The 19,279-nt window shown below is 54.9% G+C and overlaps 3 protein-coding genes across 7 annotated transcripts; 2 read left to right on the top strand and 1 right to left on the bottom strand.

The window, feature by feature from the left end:
* Nucleotides 1-1,419: 1,419 nt before the first annotated feature.
* YDJC (YdjC chitooligosaccharide deacetylase homolog) lies at nucleotides 1,420-3,274 on the bottom strand. 3 transcript variants are annotated; one of them, XM_015088461.3, is made up of 5 exons: nucleotides 3,111-3,274; nucleotides 2,862-3,021; nucleotides 2,561-2,660; nucleotides 2,291-2,468; nucleotides 1,420-2,094 (listed from the first exon to the last, which is right to left on the bottom strand). In XM_015088461.3, the coding sequence occupies exons 1-5, from the start codon at nucleotides 3,272-3,274 to the stop codon at nucleotides 1,740-1,742; spliced, it is 957 nt and encodes a 318-aa protein (XP_014943947.1). In that variant the 3' UTR covers nucleotides 1,420-1,739. The 3 variants fall into 3 exon arrangements, with proteins under 3 accessions (XP_014943947.1, XP_026905512.1, XP_053062189.1); XM_027049711.2 differs by lacking the exon at nucleotides 2,291-2,468 and having other exon boundaries at nucleotides 2,527-2,660; XM_053206214.1 differs by lacking the exon at nucleotides 2,291-2,468 and having other exon boundaries at nucleotides 1,957-2,094.
* A 57-nt stretch (nucleotides 3,275-3,331) lies between these two features.
* CCDC116 (coiled-coil domain containing 116) lies at nucleotides 3,332-9,964 on the top strand. 3 transcript variants are annotated; one of them, XM_015088459.3, is made up of 5 exons: nucleotides 3,332-3,484; nucleotides 5,622-5,758; nucleotides 6,590-7,147; nucleotides 7,258-7,869; nucleotides 8,987-9,964. In XM_015088459.3, the coding sequence occupies exons 2-5, from the start codon at nucleotides 5,687-5,689 to the stop codon at nucleotides 9,761-9,763; spliced, it is 2,019 nt and encodes a 672-aa protein (XP_014943945.2). In that variant the 5' UTR covers nucleotides 3,332-3,484; nucleotides 5,622-5,686; the 3' UTR covers nucleotides 9,764-9,964. The 3 variants fall into 3 exon arrangements, with proteins under 3 accessions (XP_014943945.2, XP_014943946.2, XP_014943942.2); XM_015088460.3 differs by lacking the exon at nucleotides 3,332-3,484 and adding an exon at nucleotides 3,565-4,432; XM_015088456.3 differs by lacking the exon at nucleotides 3,332-3,484 and adding an exon at nucleotides 4,489-5,289.
* A 4,480-nt stretch (nucleotides 9,965-14,444) lies between these two features.
* On the top strand, nucleotides 14,445-16,480 carry SDF2L1 (stromal cell derived factor 2 like 1). Its single transcript, XM_015088462.3, has 3 exons — nucleotides 14,445-14,695; nucleotides 15,094-15,290; nucleotides 16,077-16,480. Exons 1-3 carry the CDS (start codon nucleotides 14,476-14,478, stop codon nucleotides 16,356-16,358), a joined length of 699 nt encoding a protein of 232 aa, XP_014943948.2. The 5' UTR covers nucleotides 14,445-14,475; the 3' UTR covers nucleotides 16,359-16,480.
* Nucleotides 16,481-19,279: the final 2,799 nt, after the last annotated feature.

Genomic DNA, 19,279 nt, shown 5'->3' with positions numbered 1-19,279 from the left:
CAGCCTTCTGCCTTATCACTTTCCCACCCCTTGTGAAGTAGACCTCTGTCTCCTGGCCACAGCCTCTCTCCTCTCCACTGTTAAACCCTCATGGCCCCTAGGGCTGATCTGGGCCCTCATCTCTGATCACCCCTCTCTCCCTCTCTGGGTGACTCCACAGCTTCAGCTGTGCAGATCCCAAATCTCTCTCCTGTCCACCCATACTTCTGTCCTCAGCCTCAGAGCCACACAGCTAACTGCCTCCTCTTCTCAAAATAGCAGAACCTCCCTCAAGGGAGCTTCTGTGCCAATAGGTTGCCTTCAGGCCACCCCTACCAGCTCTGGCCAGCAGCCTGCAGGAATGTGGCCAGACCCCAGTACACTGAGGCAAGGCAATTGGAGGGGCTAAGGGATTCCACTTCACAGCTGTGGAGGAAAGGGCCTGTTGCTGGAAGAATCATGGTCAAGGGAAGGTTAGAGTAGAAGATGAAGCCAGGAAAGAAAAGCGTGAAGCCACAGTCAAGGGTTAGAGATGTAGGATCCGGACAGCAGAAAGGAGGAGCAAGATCCCACCCTCACCTCTCAAAAAAAGCTGTACATCCCTCAAGGCAGCCCAGGCCAAGAGAGAGCTCTTTAGGCACCTGATTGCTTGCCTGACACTGCATGGTGAAAAAATGTACAGGCAGCTTCAAAGCCCTGCCACTCCTAGGTCTGTAAAATGAGGACATTGGTCCTTGCACATAGGCACTATTACCTGAGATTAAATGAAACAGGATCATCGTTCCCATCTGCCTTTCAACACTCTAGAGCGGGGCAGGGCAGGACTGTGCTCCCAAGAACTCCCTACCACCTTCCCCATCTGCTCCCTGCATCTCCTTGATCCGAGACACATGAACCCCAGTGACGGGGCATGCACACATCACCAGGTCCAGTGAAGAGTCCAGGATCCCATTTCCACAGACTGTTCCTCTTGGAAACAGGCTTGCAGGACCTCCTTTTATTTGCCCCTAGGATGGCAAAGGACTGCTTGTTTAGAACAAGTGACTTTTTAAGAGAGAGCACGCGTGCACACACTTGAGAGCAGGAGAGGGGCAGAGAGAAAGAGAGAGAGAATCTTAAGCGGGCTCCCACGCTAGGTGTTAACTTGGAGCTCAATCTTACAACCCTGAGATCATGACCTGAGCTGAAATGAAGAGTCAGATGCTTAACTGAGCCATCCAGGTGCCTGGAACAGGTGACTTTTTAAATAAAATTTGAAATTATAGTATCTCCCAAAAAGTAGGCAAGGAGTGAGACATTCTTCTCCCAAACCTCTTCCTCCCAAATGTGGAGTATGTTTTGCATATCTACTCTGGAATAATGACCTGGTTTGGGCCCTGAGTTGCTTTTGCCTTAAGTGTCTGCAAACGTTTTCTGGGCACAGTTTATAAACCATCCAAGTTTACAAGACAAATATTTTATTAATACAGCGATCTCTACTACATCTGGACAAGGAAGATGCTAACTTACATGACAACTTGAAGGGCACCAAATGCTTGGCAGGCCCCAGGCCCAGATGTCATCTGTAGCCAAGATGGGTTGCCAAAGCTCTGGCCACCATTCTGAGCCATGAGGACCTGGACACAGATGTGACAGGGTCCTGCCCAGGGAAGTATGTTACTGGACCCCGGCTCTCAGCCTGGTTCCAGGATGTCCCTGGGCTTGACACTGGCCCCCTTTTTGTGTACTAATGGGTGTTTATGTTTGGCTGGCTATCAGGGTCATGGCCGGGAGCGCTCCAGGAAGGTTTTCAGAGTGGCTTCCCCAGGCCTCTTGGAATCTAGGTCGTGGAGAGCGCAGAGCTGTACTCCGTCCTGTGCAAGCTGGGCCCGCAGTGTGGGTGCGGTGAGGACACGCAGCTCATGCAGCCGCTCCCATGAGCAGGAAAAGGCATCGGGACCCTTACCACAGCCGCCGGCAGGAGGCACACTGGGGTAGCCAGGGTGTGCCATCAGCTCAGCTGTCAGGGTATGGCCCGTGGGTATGCCTTCCAGGGCCCGTGCTAGTGCTCCTGATACGCGATGAACAGACATGTGCCGGCCGCAGGTGCTCAGGCCCACGAAGGCATCCGTCCACCTGTGGATGTCGGGGCATCAGGGGCAGGCAGGGTGCAGCAGGACTATGTGATGGGCAGGGCTAGGCCTGTGACTGGACAGATCTGGGACGGGGGCAACGTAAGTCGACGCCTGACCGCCTTTAACGATGAGGAACGGACATAGCTGTCAGGTGAACTGCCGGCCGGGCTCACTAGGATACGGGATAGGGGCCTCACCATAGGCCGTAGCGGGAGAAGGGGGCCACGGCGGCCAGGGCGTCGCGCTCCACCGAGCAGGCGAAGGCACGCGCGGGGGCCTCGAGCCACGCGCGGTCGCCCACCCCACGTTCCACCGGCAGCCTTGTGAAGCGCACCCCATTGGCCTGCAGCACCTCTGCGAACACCTGGCACACGCCTGCGGGCGGGATGGAGTCAGGAAGTAGCACCTCCTACTCCCTGGGACCACCTCTCACCCGCAGCCCCCTTCCAGGGAACAATGCCCTCCACCTGGGAGCACGTGCACGTGCTGGTGCCCGTCCACGTGAGTGGGGTCCCCGCCCAGTAATTCTCGGAAGCGTATCAGCTGGGCCTCCAGCTCTTCCCGCACCTGGAGAGAGAGGATGACAGGCACCTTGAACGTCCCGGAGCAGCTACCAAGGAGGGTTCCCTCCAGGTGCCTCCGTGTGACTGCTCGTTTGAACTAGGGAAACATCCATCGCCAGCTCCTGCCACTAATGGCTTCACGGTACCCTCAGGGCGGAGCCTTGGGGATCCTTTCGAGCATCTTCCTGCAGCCGCACCTCCGCACCTGGGGCAAAGCTACGCCTCCGGTCGCCACCGCCTCCCGGAATCCCATCTTGCCGAGGAAGAAGCCTTCGGGGCTGAGCAGCGACGAATCGCCTAGGCGGGCCGGGCCCACGGGGCGGCCCTCGGACAGGTTGGCGTGAAGGCCCGTAGGGATTTTGTGCCTGCAGGCGGAGCGCGAGCGGGAGAACTGGCTGCCGCGGGGCGGCGGCTCCCGAAGCCAGCCCCGACCCTGGAGGGGTCTGCCACTCACCTGCGGGCCAGATCCGCCGCGCTCTCCGCAGCTGCACCGTTGACCAGCAGGGACACGCTGGTCACAGCCCCCGCCAGGAAGGCCTCTACGATGCCCTCATCGCGCCGCGGGCAGTAACCAAAGTCGTCTGCGGTGACCACGAGGCGCACGCGCGGTCCAGCCATAGACACTTCCGCGGACTGCCCTGGACCCTAGAGGACTGGATCCAGGCCCCACCCCTAGACGCAGTCGCAGGCTCCGCCCTGAAGCGCACGCCCTCACGCAGCGGCACTTCGCCTTTGTTCTCGCCACCTACCGGTCTCAATGTGGCCCTGCAACGATCCTCTGGACCACACAGCGCGCTCCGCCGGATTTATTGCAACGCGGAACTTTCGGTAACTGCAAAAATTATATTTAATGTGAAAAATACAGGAAAAAAAAACCCTACTGAAAAAAAAAACCTCTTACTCTTCCCTAAAGTCACTAATGTTAACTTTCTAGATAGTGTCCCTCCAGCATTTTTCTAAGCAAATAAACCCAATTCCTTTTCTCCCCCACCCTAAAGTTTTTGTTTGTTTGAGAAGATAATGATCACATCAGTGTCATCCCATTCTTGTAGTGTTTCATTTTTTTTGATAGTGACTATGAACTTTTTCAAACTGCCTATTTGTCTTTGGTGATTTTTTTTTTTTAAGAGGAGGTTTAAAAAAAACATTCTAGAAAGAACGTTCTAAGTAAGAAAATGAAACAAAACGTGTATAACAATGGCTTCATTTGAGGAAGCATTAGTCCTTGATAGCCCCAATTGAGCTCTGTGCCAGGATACAACTTTTACATTCATAATCTCATTTTTTTCCTCAATGGTGCAGAAAAGCTTTCTTTACTGATGACTATATAGTCACCATGGTTGACAGAGTTTTCATTGTGATGTGGCTGTTTCTTTTCCCAATGGAAAGTGCAGCATTTGTCTCCAGCCCATGAGATTGGTAATGTTATTCCTGTTTTGCAGATGAGGAAGCTGAGGCTCAGAAGGGAAAAGTGGCTTGCCCAAAGTGACCCTGCCAGTAGTGGAGCTGCGACTTGACCTCCAAAGCTCTGGGTCTACCCTGGTCCTCTAGACCCTAGCAGCCCCCTGGGTCAGGGGCAGAGAAGGCAGAGCTGAATTTGAGAATAACAAATAATATGTTCCTTGTGGGACACTGTATGGATCAGAGGCCTCATAGAGCCCTTATCAACCTCTTGGCATAAGGGTTATTGTGTTCAGTTGTGATTATTGAATTGTTGGACTTAAACTGTCTTTCTCCACTGGGAAGCTGATCCTGAAAAGACCACAGCCCTTGAGGGTAAGCAGATTAGAAAGAGGACATGTATTGAGCACTTACTGGTATTAGAAATATTAGAGATTAGGGGTGTGTGCCTCTGTTCCTACCCCCAAGAAGCACCATATGGTAAATGAGTAACAATACTTTGTGGCAGAGCCTAGAATGGGTTTTTTGGTAATTCTGTTGAGGGTGGCAGGCCTTCTTGGAAGGTGACACCTGGGAGGGACATTAGGAGGAGTTTACTGGGCAGAGGGGGAAAGGAGGTAAAGATACACAGAGCTCTTATTGGGGTGTCAGGTGTGTTGTATGCAGATTTGATTTAATCTCTATATTCTCATATGGAAGAACATTCAACTGTTTACAGAGGAGGAGCAGATGACAAGAGGTTGAGTCACACTGGGAGGAAACAGTAGAGCTAGGAATTGAAGCTAGGTCTGTGACTTAGAGCCAGGACTCTTACCATTGTGCTCAGGGACACTGCAGAGGGAGAGGGCTGAAGACTCTCCTGGGGTCCCCCACACTGGGCAAGGACAGGACCCTAGAAAGGATCAGGAGGCCCAGGAGGAAAGTGCTTGTGTCACCAGAGGAGACTGTGGCTTTGACCCTTAGGGCTTCCCTCAGGTGCCCAGTCTCCTACGTGGAACAGTCGGAAGCAACCCCTGAATCTCCCACAGTGAATGTGGGCAAGGCAAATTCAGACGAAGTGGGGGAGGGGCCAGCCTGGGTCCCGCCCTCAACCATTGTGGCAGAATTAGAAAGCATTGCGAGCCAATCAGGACGTAGCATGTAAATGAGCAAGCCGTGCTGATGTGGGCCAACTCCAGAGCTCCTGGAGTGGGAGGCTATATTGCCTGGCACTGAGCGAGGCACGGACTCTGGTGAGCGGGTCGGCTCTGAGCCAGGGGCAGACAACAGGGCTTCTGGGGTCTAGGAGGAGGGAGGGTCGGAAACATCCAGGCCCAGAGACGGTCAGAGACAGTATGCGGACATCCTTGGGGACCTCAGCCCCCACGACTCTGGACACGGACCCTGCGCAGACACCCAGGGAATTCCGAGCAGAGGAAGGGCCCGACATGTGAAGGACGTGGGGTGAGGGGAGCGAGGAACCTGCGGATGCCGGGATTGCTGACACAGTAGCTGACAGACGAAGGGAGAGTCGGACTCATGGAGGCCTAGGGAGACCCTCACACCATCTCCCCGCCCGGCACAGAGAGGAATCCGTGGCTGTGCTGCGGAACCAGAGAGAGAGGAGGCCGACAGCGATTCACCCTCACCATGACCAGTTGCCGCCATCACTCAGGATACTTGGCAGACGATGAGGCCGGCCACACCACTTACGTGGCCCGGGTAAGTGTGTCTGGCAGGACCCTGACTTTAAGACCCCCAAAATGTTCCCCGCCAGCTCCAGCACCCCAGACCACAGCCCCCCTTTCTCAGTGCCTGTTGACCTCCTCTCTGGGCCTCTTAGTGACATCCTTATCACCTTGACCACTCCTCGCACCCCCTGCTGGGCCCTAGTCACCCTCAAACTTCATTCACTGTGTCCCCTGACCTCCAGCAGCTGGGGAGGAGCTTGGTAGACTGGTACTCCAGAGTGGAAGCATGGAGTCTACTCAGGGCCCAAGGCTCAAAGTTTCAGAAACAGCCATGGGGAGCCGAGGGTTCAGGACTACAGGTGGTCTGTGCAGTGGAGACAGGACTGGTCTGCTCTAAGGACAGGTGAGGAACCCAAGTAGGGTTCAAAGGGGTTTGTGATTGCCCATTTCTGTCCTGCCCTGTGTGAGGGCAGAAGTGGGCTTTCTGACTCCCTAGCCACATATTATATATGTGAAATGTATGTGTCAGGAAAGCGTTAGGATGACCTGAAATCAAGCCTCACTTTGCAGAAGAGGAAATTGGACCTCAAGAGGGGCCATCATGCCTATGGTGTCACAACCTGCAGTGGCAGAGCCAGGGTCCAGACCCAGAAACTTTCTGACTCTAAAACATAGTTCCTGACAATAAATTTTATAAAAAACAAAACACACACACACACACACACACACACACACACACAGTGCCTTCCACTGCCCACTCCCACCCAGCTCCTGGTGCCCTAGGAGGACCTCCAGGAAACCCCCTACTCCTTGTGGAGCATCCATGCCCTATATGACATGATGCCTGTCTGCTCTGGTGCAGCTGCCTAAGAAGCCACTGTTCCTGGAAATGGGACAAGTCTCCAAGCTGGGCCACATGCCACACCCACCATCGAGGTACACTCTCACAGACAGTTCAGGGCTCCGTGGCCACCAACAAAACCCAAGGGACCCTCGGCCCTTTGGTAGCTTCCTGGATTTCCTTGTCAAAGGCCAGGTGCTGGACAGCCTACAGACGGTGGTGGAGGAGGCCACTGAGCGCATGACCACCATGAAGACAGAGGCTGGAGTGCCACTGGTGGAGGTGCAGGACCCAACAGAGGTACCAAGGGGTAGGCGGCGGGTACGTGCCCAGCCTAGCCTCAGTACCATGCACCGGCACCGTGTCCGGCCCAGCCTCTGCACTGGATGTCCCAACAACTACCCATCCTGCTCCAGCTCCATGTCTGACTCCCATAGCAGCCTCACAGCTGGCTGGCTGGGATCCCACAGCCAGGACAGTGACCTGGGCACCCGTGGCATGGGCTCACTGCCACCCATGAGGGACAAACTTTTGCTGGAGAAGAACCTCAAACGGCTGCTGAAGCTGGAGAACAGAGGGGTGAGATCCAGGGCCATGGCACAGGGTAGGCAGGATGGACCCCAGTCCAGAACCCAGGGCTAGGGTTAGGCCTGGCTTGGCTGCCCCTGAAAGTCCCCCTCTCTTTGCAGAAAGGCCTGGATCAGTCCTTCTTCCAGAGGGACTCCCTGCTGTGGGATTCACTGGACAGCCATGCCAGCAGCCAGTGGACCCGGGAGCCGCCTCTGTCCTCGTTCTCAGGCCAGCTGGGCTCAAGCTCAGGCACACCTCAAACATCAGAGCTGGGCCCTGGAGAACAGGAACTGATCTGCCTCAAGCAAGAGTTTAATAAGGAGATCAAGTCATTGTTGAGCCAGCCAGCATCCTTTGACCTGCCTAGCTACTGTTCATTCCGTGAGCCCCATCGGACTCTGGACTTTCTGGCTGAGCACCAGCTCTTCCCTGCCCTGCAGAGTGTGGTCAGCCAGGCTGTGGACAAGCTCCGTGGTGCCCGCCGCCATGATGGCTGCCCTCTCTTCCCATCAGAATGGGAGCCCGCAACAGAGCCCAACTCTGACTCCATGCCAGGCTCCAAGCTAGCCACACCCACTGATGAGGAGGAGCCCTATGATATGCTACCCACCAGAACCTCCAGCCCCAAGATGGCTCGCAGAAAGAGCACCAAGGGCAGAGGACAGGCCAAGCCCAAGGAAGGTGGTTCCCCCATGTCCAGTGCCCAAGTGGCCACCAGACTCAGGCTCAAGGTAACACCCACAGAAGAACCCAAGGTCCCCTCACCCCACCGCAGACAGGAGGTGCCTGGCCAGGACCCTGAAATACAGACACCATCCATACCTACTTCGGGGCCCCTGAGCTTCAGCCAGAAGGCCCAGCCCTGGCGGAGCCTGCACCTCACCCTGCCTGCCCCTGGGATCGTGGTTGAAGGGCCCTCCAGCCAGACCCAGCCCACCACCCAGGGCACAGTTCCTCTCATCTCCCTCTCCCCTCACATCTCCCACCACCTCCCCGTGTTCTCACCACTTGCCTCCTCAGTAAGAAGCTTCTCCCCATCTGCTTCACTGTATCCAGAGGTGACCTCAAGGGTGGGACAAGGGGGTTTAGGGAAGGGTTCCTTCAGCAACCACCCTTAGCCACCATCACAGGTATCTTGCCCTGCACTGTGGAAACCACCTGAGCCGGGGACGAACTGATGGGGGGCAGAAATCCTGGCCTGGTTACTGTCAGGTGTTGTTGAAGATGAATAAAGCCAAGATTTTATTCTGGGTCTTTTTGTAACGTTTGCCTTCTATGTGGGGAGGGTCCTGTCCCTTGTAGACAGCAGCTTAAACCCAGAGTGGGGCCCCACATCCTAGGCCCAGCTACCTGTGCTCCCACTAACCTAGGATCCTCCAGTGTGTCTGCTGAGAGGGAGTTGCTCAGAAAGAGTATAGAGAAGACATAGGTGGCTTCACCCTGGTAGACCCCCAGCACAGCCCCTGACCTTCATCTCACCCATCAAGGCCGAGGCAGTCTTCCTTCCTCTGAACCTTGGTCTGGGGGACAATCTACCAGAGCCCAGGTTATCCACGCTCCAGTTTGGGTGGCACTGTGACTGACATCACCAGACTGGCCCCAGGCCTGACCGGTTTGGTCAAGTGTGGGAACAGTGTGGTAAGTGTGAGGGTGTGGCCCACATGCAGGACCAGGGCTCAGCTGCTGATTGAGACAGGATAGCAGATGTGGCAAGGCCATAACACTAGTGCAACAAGCGTGGCATCTGTGTGGGTGATGTGGATGGAGGGTGCTCGGGTGTGAGGGGCATCCTGAGGCATCAGGAATGGCATGACGTGTCTCCTTTTCCCTCCCCGGCTATTGCACTAGAGCCCCAGTTACAAGTTCATGAAGAAGAAGCCACTGCCCTCCATCTCATCCAAGTCTACCATATCCCACCTCTCCAACCCCTTGTACCAGGAGCTCATCAACTACTTGGTGGAGCAGGCTGTGTCCTTGCTCATCTGCAAGTACAAATTCGAGAAGAACCTTTCCAAGCAGCTAGGCTTCATCTCATTCCCTGTCACCGAGACGCTCGTGGACCTCCTCCTGGGCTTCAAGAAAGTGAAGGGCTCCCACATCTGCCTGTCCTCAAAGATCAACTGGAGCTGCCTGTTGCACAAGCTGGAGGAGGCAGAGTGGGCCCGACAGCTGTCTAGACAAGGGTCCCAGCACGACTCCCACCGCGGCACCGCCCACCGCAGCACTGCCCACCAGGGGGCGCCCCGGAGCAACACGGAGTCCCCCTCCACGCTGCCTGAGCCGTCCACCCAAAAGAATCAGGAGGAGGACACAGAGCCCACTCTCCACAGTGAGTTGCTGGACCCTCAGCTCCTCCCAGCTCAGGAGGATACTACACTCGAGGAGAAGGAGCCCAAGAGCCAGGAGGAGCCCAGGCCCTTCATGTTCACTGGCACAGACAGGGGCTCCGATCTGTGTCAGGAAGTTGTAGACATGGACAGTCAAGGTGACGAGGAGGAAGAGGACGAGGACAAGAATGATGACTTCTTTGGGGACAAGGGCAAACCCCAGAGCTCTCCCGAGTCTCAAGTGGAGGCCGATGTCAGCAGTGACTCCAGAGATGTGGGCCACAGTCACGCTCCGTGAGGCCTATGAGTTGCACCCAGTGCTTGATTCCCTGCTCCTCCTCTTGCTCCAATGGAGTGCTGCCCCCCCCCCCCACCAGCCCTTGCCCTGAGCAGAGGTCAGGGTGGTCTGAATGCCCACGAGGAGCTCTGCTGGCCTATCAGGAAAGCTAGAGGGAGAAATAAAGTCTGTGTTGATGGAGCACAGTTTTCTTGTCTGGAGATTTCAGCCCCGCTTCCGTATGACTGAGCACCTGCGCCTGAAGTAACACCTCCCGCAGGCCTGGACACAGCCAGCCATCATGACAGCTGGCCATACCCTGACCACCCCCCCCTCCCCTTCACCTCACATGCATGCTTGAACACAAGTGTCTGCTTATGGTTCTTCTCTGCCCCAGTGTGCACCTTCCTGACTCTTCAAGCCTCTTAGGATTCATGGTGCATTTTCCTAATGGCTCCTGAGCATTTGGTTCCTGCTTCCAGAGAGCTCCTCCTCTGCCAGGGCAGCAACCTGCTACCTTTGCTGTGCCACACCCTCATGTTCCTATTGGGGAGCCACACATCCTCCCTTTCCTGATATTCCCATGCCTACCTGTCTTCCTAATTTGTATTTCCCAGCTCCCAGCTCCTGAATCTGGAGGATCCAAACTAGGTCACATGGGGGCTCACGGTCTGTCAAGCTGTGGATTGGCTGCTCCAGGCTGGCCATGTGACTACCCTTTCAGTAGTGCCCCTGGCCAGACAGCTTTCTCTGGAAGGGTCTGTGGGCATGGCTGGTGCTGTGATTGGCAGGTCTCATCTCCAAGGTTCTTCTGGGGCTTCTGGCCATCCTGTGCTACCAGCTCAGAACCTGCCTTCTCTCTGCCTTCCCAGGGCAGCCATTTTGTTCTGCTGTTCAGGCATCTTCACCTAGGGAACCGCTCAACCTCTCTCCCCTCCACCCTGTCAAAAGAACATGTGAAGATGCTCCACTCTGACTCGCTGTGTGGGCTGCTGTTTCAGGGATATGGGGGAGGTATGAGCCACCTGCTCACACAGATCACACAGGTCCCACCTGGGCGTATAGAGCCCAAGTCTGCTCAACCAAGCCTGACCACACTCAGCGCTCCATGTGTGAAGACACAGTGACTGCAGAGCTTCTCTGGAGCCAGTCAGGGAGGAGCTTCCATACCACACCCATGCCCTGTGGTTCAAGGAGAAAGACCTGCTCTGCTGCCAGTCAGAGCAACCGGGGTCCTAAGTTGGTGGATCAGGGACCCATTTTTCCAGAGATCTCTTGTGGCAAGGATCTTTTAGGGCATATGCTCAACTCATAAGGCCCATTCCCTGAGGCCACCCACAGTGTCGGGCCACAACATTTTTGTACCTTTTTGCCATATCACTTGGCCACAGTTGACTAGCCCTCTTGACACATCCCTATTCTAAGCTAGGCCAGTCAGGTGTTTGCCCTAGGAGCTTGCAATTGGGGTGGACCGAGAGATTTTTATTTTTTAAGTTTATTTATTTTTAGTAAGCTCTACACCTAACCTGGGGCTCGAACTCACAACCCTGAGATCAAGAGTCACATGCTCTTCCAATTGAGCCTGCCAGGCATGCTGGCATAGACTGGGAAATTCTGGTGCAGTTTGCACTGAGTGCTAAAAACAAGGGTGGACAGTGTGGAGCATCTCCCCCCCACACACCCCCCTCTGGAGAGGCAAGAAATCCTGTCTGTAGGACAGAACCAGGAGGGGAGCCCTAGGGCTCTCAGAGACAGCAGCTGGCATGAAACCTGCCAGCTTTCCAGGTCTCTCTGCCAAGTCCTCAAGGGAAAAAGAACATACACCCACCCTGGCCTCAGAGGCACATGTCTAGGGAATGTCCCTGGAGTGGGAGCAGCCCCTTTGGGAACCACTGGTACACTGTGCTAAAGACATCTGACTTTAGCTCCTGTATCTGTATCAGGTATCTGTTGCTATGTAACCACTCCAAGGCTTAAGTGGCTTCAAACAAAGTCATCATTTTTCCTGATGCTGGTGGTTGGCAGGCTCAGCTGGCAGTGGTGGAGATAGTTTCTTGTGTGGCTGCTTTTAGCTGGGGACATGGCTGAGACCAGAACATCCCACATGGCCTCTCCCCCTCTAGGATCTCCCCAAGGCCCCTACCCATTCATTCAGTCCTCTGGCCTGCACTTCCTTACAGCACAGTGCAGCAGCTGGCTTCCTAGAGAGACAAATCGAGAACCACTGGTCCTCTTGCAGCTTTGCTCAGAAGCCCCAAAACAGCATTTCTGTGCCATTCTCTTGGTCAAAGCGAATGGCAATGCCTGCCCAGATTCAAGGGGAGGGAAAATGGAGTCCATGTGTTAATGAGAGAAGCAGCTTACACTTACAGGGATGGAAGGAACTGTTAGTAGCCATATTTGGAGACAAGCTACTACCCCTCCTCCCCATCCATAGCTGATTTCACCTTGAGCAGTCCCTGGAACCAAGTGGAGCAGATCAGATTCTTTTCTGAACCTGAAGACAAACTGTGGCTGGAAAGCAGAAGTCTGAGGAGACACCATAGTCAGCCCTGAGCATCTGCCAGCTGCGGAAGCCGGTATGCAGTGGGGAGCAGGGAAAGAGAACAGCTCCAGCCATGAAGCTCTGAGAAAGTTGATGGAGAGCCATGTTGGTTTCTCCTATTCCAGTTCTTGGGTCTCTGCTGTACTTGGAATTCTGTCTTTGCCTGTCGGGGAGATTGCTTACTGTGTCCTCACCACCCTCTGGTCTTACATGCAGTGGGAAGCTGTTGGCAGCTTTCAGCAGGTGCCTGGCATGATCTGATATATGCTTTTTTTTTTTTTTTTTTTCAGATTTTATTTTTAAGTAATCTCTACACCCAACCTGGGGCTCAAACTCACAACCCTGAGATCAAGTGTCACACACTCCACCTACTGAGCCAGCCAGGCGCCCCTGATTTTTTATTTTTATTATTTTTAAGTAGGCTCCATGTCCAACTGGGGCTTGAACTCATGACCCTGAGATCAAGAGTCACATGCTCTACTGCTGAGCCAGCCAGGTGCCCTCTGATATATGCTTTTTAAGGTATAAAAAGGTATATATTCTCCCTGTTGGAGAATGACTTGGAGGGGCCCGAGCGATGGAAATACAGAAATCTGTTAAGAGGCAGTGGTCAATATCTGGAGGGGGGATGGGGTGGCTTGGATTAGGGTGGTGATAAGGAATGCAGGAGAGATGCTTCACAATCTGTTTTAGAGTTAGAGCCACCAATATGTGTTGGATGAGATGCTAGGTATGCGGTAAAGAGAGCAACTGAAGATAAGTCCCAAACGGTGGGGGGGGGGGGGGGGGGGGGCGGAGGTACCATTACTGAGGCTCCCTCTAGGGAGAGGGAGCAGTTTGAGGAAGGAGACCAAGAATTCTGCTTTGGACATAATAAGTCTGAGATGCTTGTTGGTATCCAAGAGGATATTTTCATTGCTTCCCAGATTACACTCTAGCCCCTCCACCCTGGAGTGGAGGCCCCTCAAGGGCAGGGTCTGCCAATGCCAGGGCATACCTTTAGCAACTTAGACACCCTAAACCCTGAAAGAATCAAGTGTCTTATACCATATGTAATTCAAAATAGAAACAATATTAAACATGAAAACCCCAAAATAACATGTTTCTATAATTAAAATGGCTCTATTCTGGACTTTCTGAATGCAAAATTCTGAATGATTTAATTAAATATAAACTTTTATCCCTGCTTTGTTGCACCCCAAGTGCATGGGTAGTCAGCCCATTGAGCAATGCAGCCCAGAGCCAGTTCCCCAGTGGCCCCTAGCACAGGGAGTTAAATCAAGATAAGAATGTTCCACGAATGAATAAATAAACAGTCATATAAGTTTTCCCCCTTGAAGACAGCTGACAGCCCTCTGAGAAGGCAGTGAGACTGGGACCCACTCGTGTCAGAAACCTGGGACACATGGTTATCTACACTTATTTCCCAAAGTCACTTGGTTGGCCAGGGCTCTGATTTCCTAAGAAACCTTGGGGTCTCCTGGTGAGAGAACCTATCATCTTCAACACCACAGATCTCTGCTGCCCTCTGCTGCCCGATAGTCGAATGACCATGTGATTCTGCCCTGGAAAAAGTGAGTGGTCAGAGGAATTAAAAACCCACAAAGTCCAGAGACTGAGGTGACCCATTGTCAGGAAGGCAATGACCGAGTAACTGGGGGATTAACTAATCCCGGGATCCAGGGACTGAAGAGCCAAGTGATCCAATATCTGAGATACATCGACCTTGTAACTACAAAATCTAGTAGTCCGGCAACCTCAAGACCCTGAAGCTGAGGACCAAGAGTCCGAGAGAAAAGATCGTGATTGAAGCCCCGAAGATCCAAGATCAAAGGGCTTTGTGAACACGTACCCGCAGGGTCTTGGATTCCCAGCCTGGTGTCCAGGGTCTCAGCGGCTGCTGGGTGGGGCGCCCTCACCTACAGCGCGACTCCGCAGCTTCTCTCCTACCACTTGGCGCCGCACCAGCCTTCCTTAGGCATCATTCATTGGTGGGTCCTCGGAAGCGTGGACCAATCAAAACCCTCCTCGTGTCTCCAGCCCCCTCCCCAGTAGCCTCTCTGGAAAGCTAGGGGCGAGTCCCTTCCATGCCGACCCAATGGCAGTGCAGGCGGAGAGCCGTGCTGGCTGGCGATTGGCTGCCTCCAGTGCCTCTCTCATTGGCCGATGGCGGAGACGGAAGCGGCCCATGGGCCCGAGCTGCCGGAGCTCGGCCGGGGCGATGTGGAGCGCGGGCCGCGGCCGAGCTGCCGGACCGGCGTTTGTAGGGCTGCTGCTGACTCTCTTGGTGCCAGGCAGCGGTGCCGCCAAGACCGGCGCGGGACTCGTGACCTGCGGGTCGGTGCTGAAGCTGTTCAACACGCAGCACAGGGTGCGGCTGCACTCGCACGATATCAAATACGGATCCGGTGCGCAGAGGCCCGTGAATGGGGCATCGTCAGGGGGCGGAGCCCGGGGCTGGGAGTCTGAAGGCTGGGTGGTCGTGGGGAGTCTGCAGAGCCACGGGTCTGGGGGTCACCAGGGAGCCTCACTGGCCGCCTGGAGTTGTTGGGGGACCCAGGGGGACAAGGACCGGCGGTTTTAAGGGGGTCGTTGGGATATTGGGAGCGAGGAGGGTCGTCCAGGAGCTGCAGGCTAAGGGACTTGAGAGTTCAGCCAGAGACCAAGGGCCAGGGATTGGGGCTGGGAGTGAGCCCTTGGGGTCCCAGGGTTGAGGTTGTCGGGAAAGTTTATGGTGTCCGAGTCAAGTATAGGGAGTTCAGAGGTTGACCGCGACCTCGCGGTGGGGTGGGGTGTCGCCCCACAGGCAGCGGCCAACAGTCGGTGACTGGCGTGGAGGCGTCTGACGACGCCAATAGCTACTGGCGGATCCGTGGCGGCTCGGAGGGCGGGTGCCCGCGTGGGTTCCCGGTGCGCTGCGGGCAGGCGGTTCGGCTCACGCACGTGCTCACCGGTAAGAACCTACACACGCACCACTTTCCGTCGCCGCTGTCCAATAACCAGGTGAGTGGCCGGCCGGGAGAGGTTACTTCTGTTGGGGGGGGTGGTGCAGGGACAGAATCTAGACTCCTCTCAGTGACTCTGAGCCTGAGCACTACCTCTGCCGGCGACTGACAGGAAGAGAGATCAGGCTGGATAACTTATTCTCCTGGGGGTAAGTTGGACCCAGGAAGAGGATCCATAAGGCCTTTGGGGTGGGGAACATGAAACCCAGCAGGGGATGAGGAACTCAGGCTGGGTCAGGAAGGATGAGTAGGAGTCCTCTAGGCCACAGAGGGGAGACTAGCGGCTTTGCAGGCCTGGGGAAGAGCTTGTGCTCCAATGGAGTTCACTGGAACTTGGGGAGGGAGAGGTAGAGGGGTGGAGTTGGGGTGGGAGGGGTTTGTGGGGTTAGGGACTGAGTGCTTAGGGGACTTGTCAGAAGAAAAAGTATGAAATTGAGTGAGGGGTTGTTGGGCATCATGTTGAGTGAGTCTCAGAGAGGTTAGGAAGGAGAACATGGAGAGAGGAGGAGGCTTTAGCTATGTGGGGGTCTGTGATCACCGCGCAGACAGATGGGGTAGGGTGGACGTGTATTTGAAGAGCCCTTGCTGGGGAGAGCCTACTGGGTGCTGGGAGTGGCGGTTGTAGTGTCCCATTTTGCAGCTATGGAAGCTAAGGCTCAGAAAGGTACAGGGAAGGACCCAAGGCCCAGTGTTCTGGGTGTGAGTGTTGGTGCCAGACAAGTGACCACAAGGGACTCTGTGCCTTCTGTGGTGAACACTGTCCATCTGCCCCCTGCACCCATAGGAGGTGAGCGCCTTTGGGGAAGACGGTGAGGGTGACGACCTGGACCTGTGGACCGTGCGCTGCTCAGGGCAGCACTGGGAGCGAGAGGCTGCCGTGCGCTTCCAGCACGTGGGCACCTCCGTGTTCCTGTCGGTTACCGGGGAGCAGTATGGGAGCCCCATCCGTGGGCAGCACGAAGTGCATGGTATGTCCAGTGCCAATACACATAATACGTGGAAGGCCATGGAAGGCATCTTCATCAAACCCAGTGTGGATCCCTCTGCAGGTCACGATGAACTCTGAGTGCCATGGATGGGTGGATGGAGGGCAGAAGGGTGGGGCATCTACAGGACCACTCTTGGTGGAGACTTTGGGTTTGTAGGGGTTTTCAAGTGCCTTTGTGATTAAAGAATGTTAGTCTGTGATTGTGTTTTGCTGTGAGCCTTGGGGTGGCCAGGAGGTACCCAGCTTCCCTGACTGGTTCACTATCTCTTCCTTAGTGCAAAACCCCTTGTCTCCAGCACGGAATGACAGCTAAACCTGTCCAAACCTTGATGCTCTTTCATGTACTCCAGCACTGCCCTGGGCCATCACAACACCCTTCTCTATCCTTAGATGCTCTAATAGCAAGTGACTCCAGTTTCCTAGCCCCTGAGCTTCATCAATCTTCTGTTAAGGGCTATGACCAGGGCCAGGGCCTCAGCAGGATGAACAGTAGGCCCACTGCCTGCCAGCTAGAATGAAGCACAAGTTCTCTAGTGCCCTCATCCCTTGAGGTGGGTCCCTGTTCTCCTGCCTGGCACGTCTCCTCTAGCATTTGTGGCAGTCTTGACATTTGTCTTTGATTCAGCACCAAACCAAGACTGCCCATCTGTTGGAAATTAACATCACAAGTTCCCTCACTCTTGGTGCAAATGGCACCCCTCACACCCTAGCCTGCCTGGGTATGTGGGCATCTCTAGCCCCCATTACAACCTTCCAGGGTCCCAAGGAGATTACAGAACTTCAAAAGATATTGCAAGGGAAAGTAACCACAAAGAACTGCTACCTGCAGATATCTGAGAAGGCTTCCTGGAAGGACAGTCACAATTTGGGCAAGCAAAACATTGCAACTTAAAGGCAGGAACAATAAATAGGAGGGCCCTAATGAAGGGAACAGTTAGTTTTGCTGGTGTGTAGGTGACCTCTAGAGGCTATGGTGGAGACTACAGGCTTCCTGGATTTGCTAAACTTGGCCCAGGTGTGGCTGTTTATATAGGAGGGGAGGGGTTTAAGGGAGCTGCTGGGGGTAGAGAGTGACACTTTTCCTGAATGAGAATACAAGAGCCCAAGGAGATGCTGGGGGTGGCAACTGGTTGGAAGAGGCTTGGAGGAATGTGGGCAGAGCACACTGCAGGTGAGAAATCTGTTGGCGTTATGTGGGTGGGAGAATAGCTCTAGCCAATTGTGAGACTTGAGGGGAGGTGGGTCACATGTAGGTGCTGAACCATTACTTCCCCACTCTCCCAACCCATGAGCTCCTGCTCTAGTCAAACACAGAGCTCCTGACCCCTCCACTGCCAAACCTCTCAGACACTGTCTACAAGTTTAACCTCTCCCATCACTCACCTGACCTTGACAGGATTGGAGTACAACTAGATTAATAGCAGAATCAAAAAGTGCACAGCACATAGGAATCCTTGGGGAACCAAGGCTGAAGCTGTGGGAGCATATAAGATAGCTGCAGACAGAATGCAGGACAAGACCAAAAATTAAATTGAGGTAGCAGTAGAGCACTCATTTATTGAACACTGTCAGGTGCTGGGCCAAGGATTTACACAGCATCTCATTTGCTCCTGGCAACAACCCTGAAGCAGGCTCAATTATCATCTTAATTTTGCAGAGGAGGCAGCAAGTTGGTAAAGATTCAAACCCAGCTCTGCCTGCCTCAAAAACATTTACTCTCAGCCATTGGACTGAGAATAAAATGGGGGGCGGGGGCGGTATGGGAAGGGACAGAAGCAATGCAGCCTAAGCATCGCCCCGCCTACACACACACACACACACACACACACACACACACACACACACACTGCAGCTGTGTGAGGGCCAATGTATATCCTTTTGGGTCATCAGCCTCGGTTAGGCACTTAATGAATGCTTATCTACAAAATGGGCCCAAGTCGACCCCCACTTCCCCATACCTCCCATAGATCCACAAGGCTCCCTGGGCTCCAGGACCGGATCTCTGAAGTTCAGACCTAACCGGCTTGCTTCAGGCAAACCCGTTCTGGTCAAGCAGGACGATTAGGTGGGGTTTGGTGGGGAGGGGAGCTACCCAGCCGGGAAACCCAATGCAGCTGAATATCAAATCCGGGAGACACAGGGAGGGATGTGAGCACGCAAAACGAAGCAGCCCTGCTCCACAGCAGGCTAGACACAGGTTTCAGGGTTTCAGAATTCTTAGGATCGCAGCCCTCTTCCCAGCGAGCTCAGCTGCGCGGAGGCCACCCCCTCCCCCCCCCCCCCCCCCCGGGCTTCTAAGCGCTCTCGCGGGCGCTGCTTCTAAACTCGCGGAGACTGGAGCCGAGAAAAGGCGGGTAAAATTCCTTTTGATAAGTTATGAATGAGGAGAAAGTGTTTGTAGTACTCATTGTTAAAACCACGGAGCCTGGGACTTGGCCCGCGCCCGGCCAATGCAGGCCCGGAGGCTATTTTGAAATCGCTCCGGTTTTAGCCAATAGGCGTGCGGGAAGAGAAGCCCCGCGTCGGCTCCGGCCAATGAGCGCGGCGTTATGCTAAGAAGCCGGGGGCCGGGCCCCGCCGACTGTCAGCGGGTTAAAGATGGAGCCGGTGAGCAAGAGGGCGCCACGAGGTGCGGGGTCGTTCTGATGGGTACGAGGGGAGCGAACAACCGCTAAGACCTTTCTCCTGCTAACCTTCCGCGTCCTGGCCTGGCCTGCTTCGAAAGGTGTGTCCCGCCGCGTGAGTAGCAGGGTCCGAGGTGGAGAGCACAGGCAGGGCGGCCCTACCCGGTGGGACTGTGCGGAGGGGCGCAGCCCGGATCCCTGGCGCCTTCTCCGCAGGGGACTCCAGCAGGGCGGGAAGCCCTCCCCCCCCCCCCCCCGTTCTTTTGCTTTGCTCTGGGCCTCCAGGCAGAGAATCTTTAGGACTGAACACGGAGCGGAGTTGGGGACTAGGGGCCAGGGATGGGGGCGTAAGCCGACAGGGGCGCGTGGATCGGA

The sequence above is a fragment of the Acinonyx jubatus genome, chromosome D3, assembly GCF_027475565.1.
Source record: "Acinonyx jubatus isolate Ajub_Pintada_27869175 chromosome D3, VMU_Ajub_asm_v1.0, whole genome shotgun sequence".
Classification (NCBI taxonomy): domain Eukaryota; kingdom Metazoa; phylum Chordata; class Mammalia; order Carnivora; family Felidae; genus Acinonyx; species Acinonyx jubatus.
Note: the sequence above shows the minus strand (reverse complement) of the source record. Positions and strands in the feature narration are given on the sequence as shown.

Coding starts and splice junctions, on each gene's coding strand:
- YDJC (XM_015088461.3), bottom strand. CDS start 3,274: ATGGCTGGACCGCGCGTGCGCCTCGTGGTCACCGCAGACGACTTTGGT. Junction 2,469..2,560: donor GCACGTGCACGTGCTCCCAG/GTGGAGGGCATT, acceptor TCCCGCCCGCAG/GCGTGTGCCAGGTGTTCGCA. Junction 2,095..2,290: donor TTCTCCCGCTACGGCCTATG/GTGAGGCCCCTA, acceptor CGACATCCACAG/GTGGACGGATGCCTTCGTGG.
- CCDC116 (XM_015088459.3), top strand. CDS start 5,687: ATGACCAGTTGCCGCCATCACTCAGGATACTTGGCAGACGATGAGGCC. Junction 7,148..7,257: donor TGAAGCTGGAGAACAGAGGG/GTGAGATCCAGG, acceptor CTCTCTTTGCAG/AAAGGCCTGGATCAGTCCTT. Junction 7,870..8,986: donor CCACCAGACTCAGGCTCAAG/GTAACACCCACA, acceptor CTATTGCACTAG/AGCCCCAGTTACAAGTTCAT.
- SDF2L1 (XM_015088462.3), top strand. CDS start 14,476: ATGGGCCCGAGCTGCCGGAGCTCGGCCGGGGCGATGTGGAGCGCGGGC. Junction 14,696..15,093: donor CGATATCAAATACGGATCCG/GTGCGCAGAGGC, acceptor GTCGCCCCACAG/GCAGCGGCCAACAGTCGGTG. Junction 15,291..16,076: donor CGCCGCTGTCCAATAACCAG/GTGAGTGGCCGG, acceptor CTGCACCCATAG/GAGGTGAGCGCCTTTGGGGA.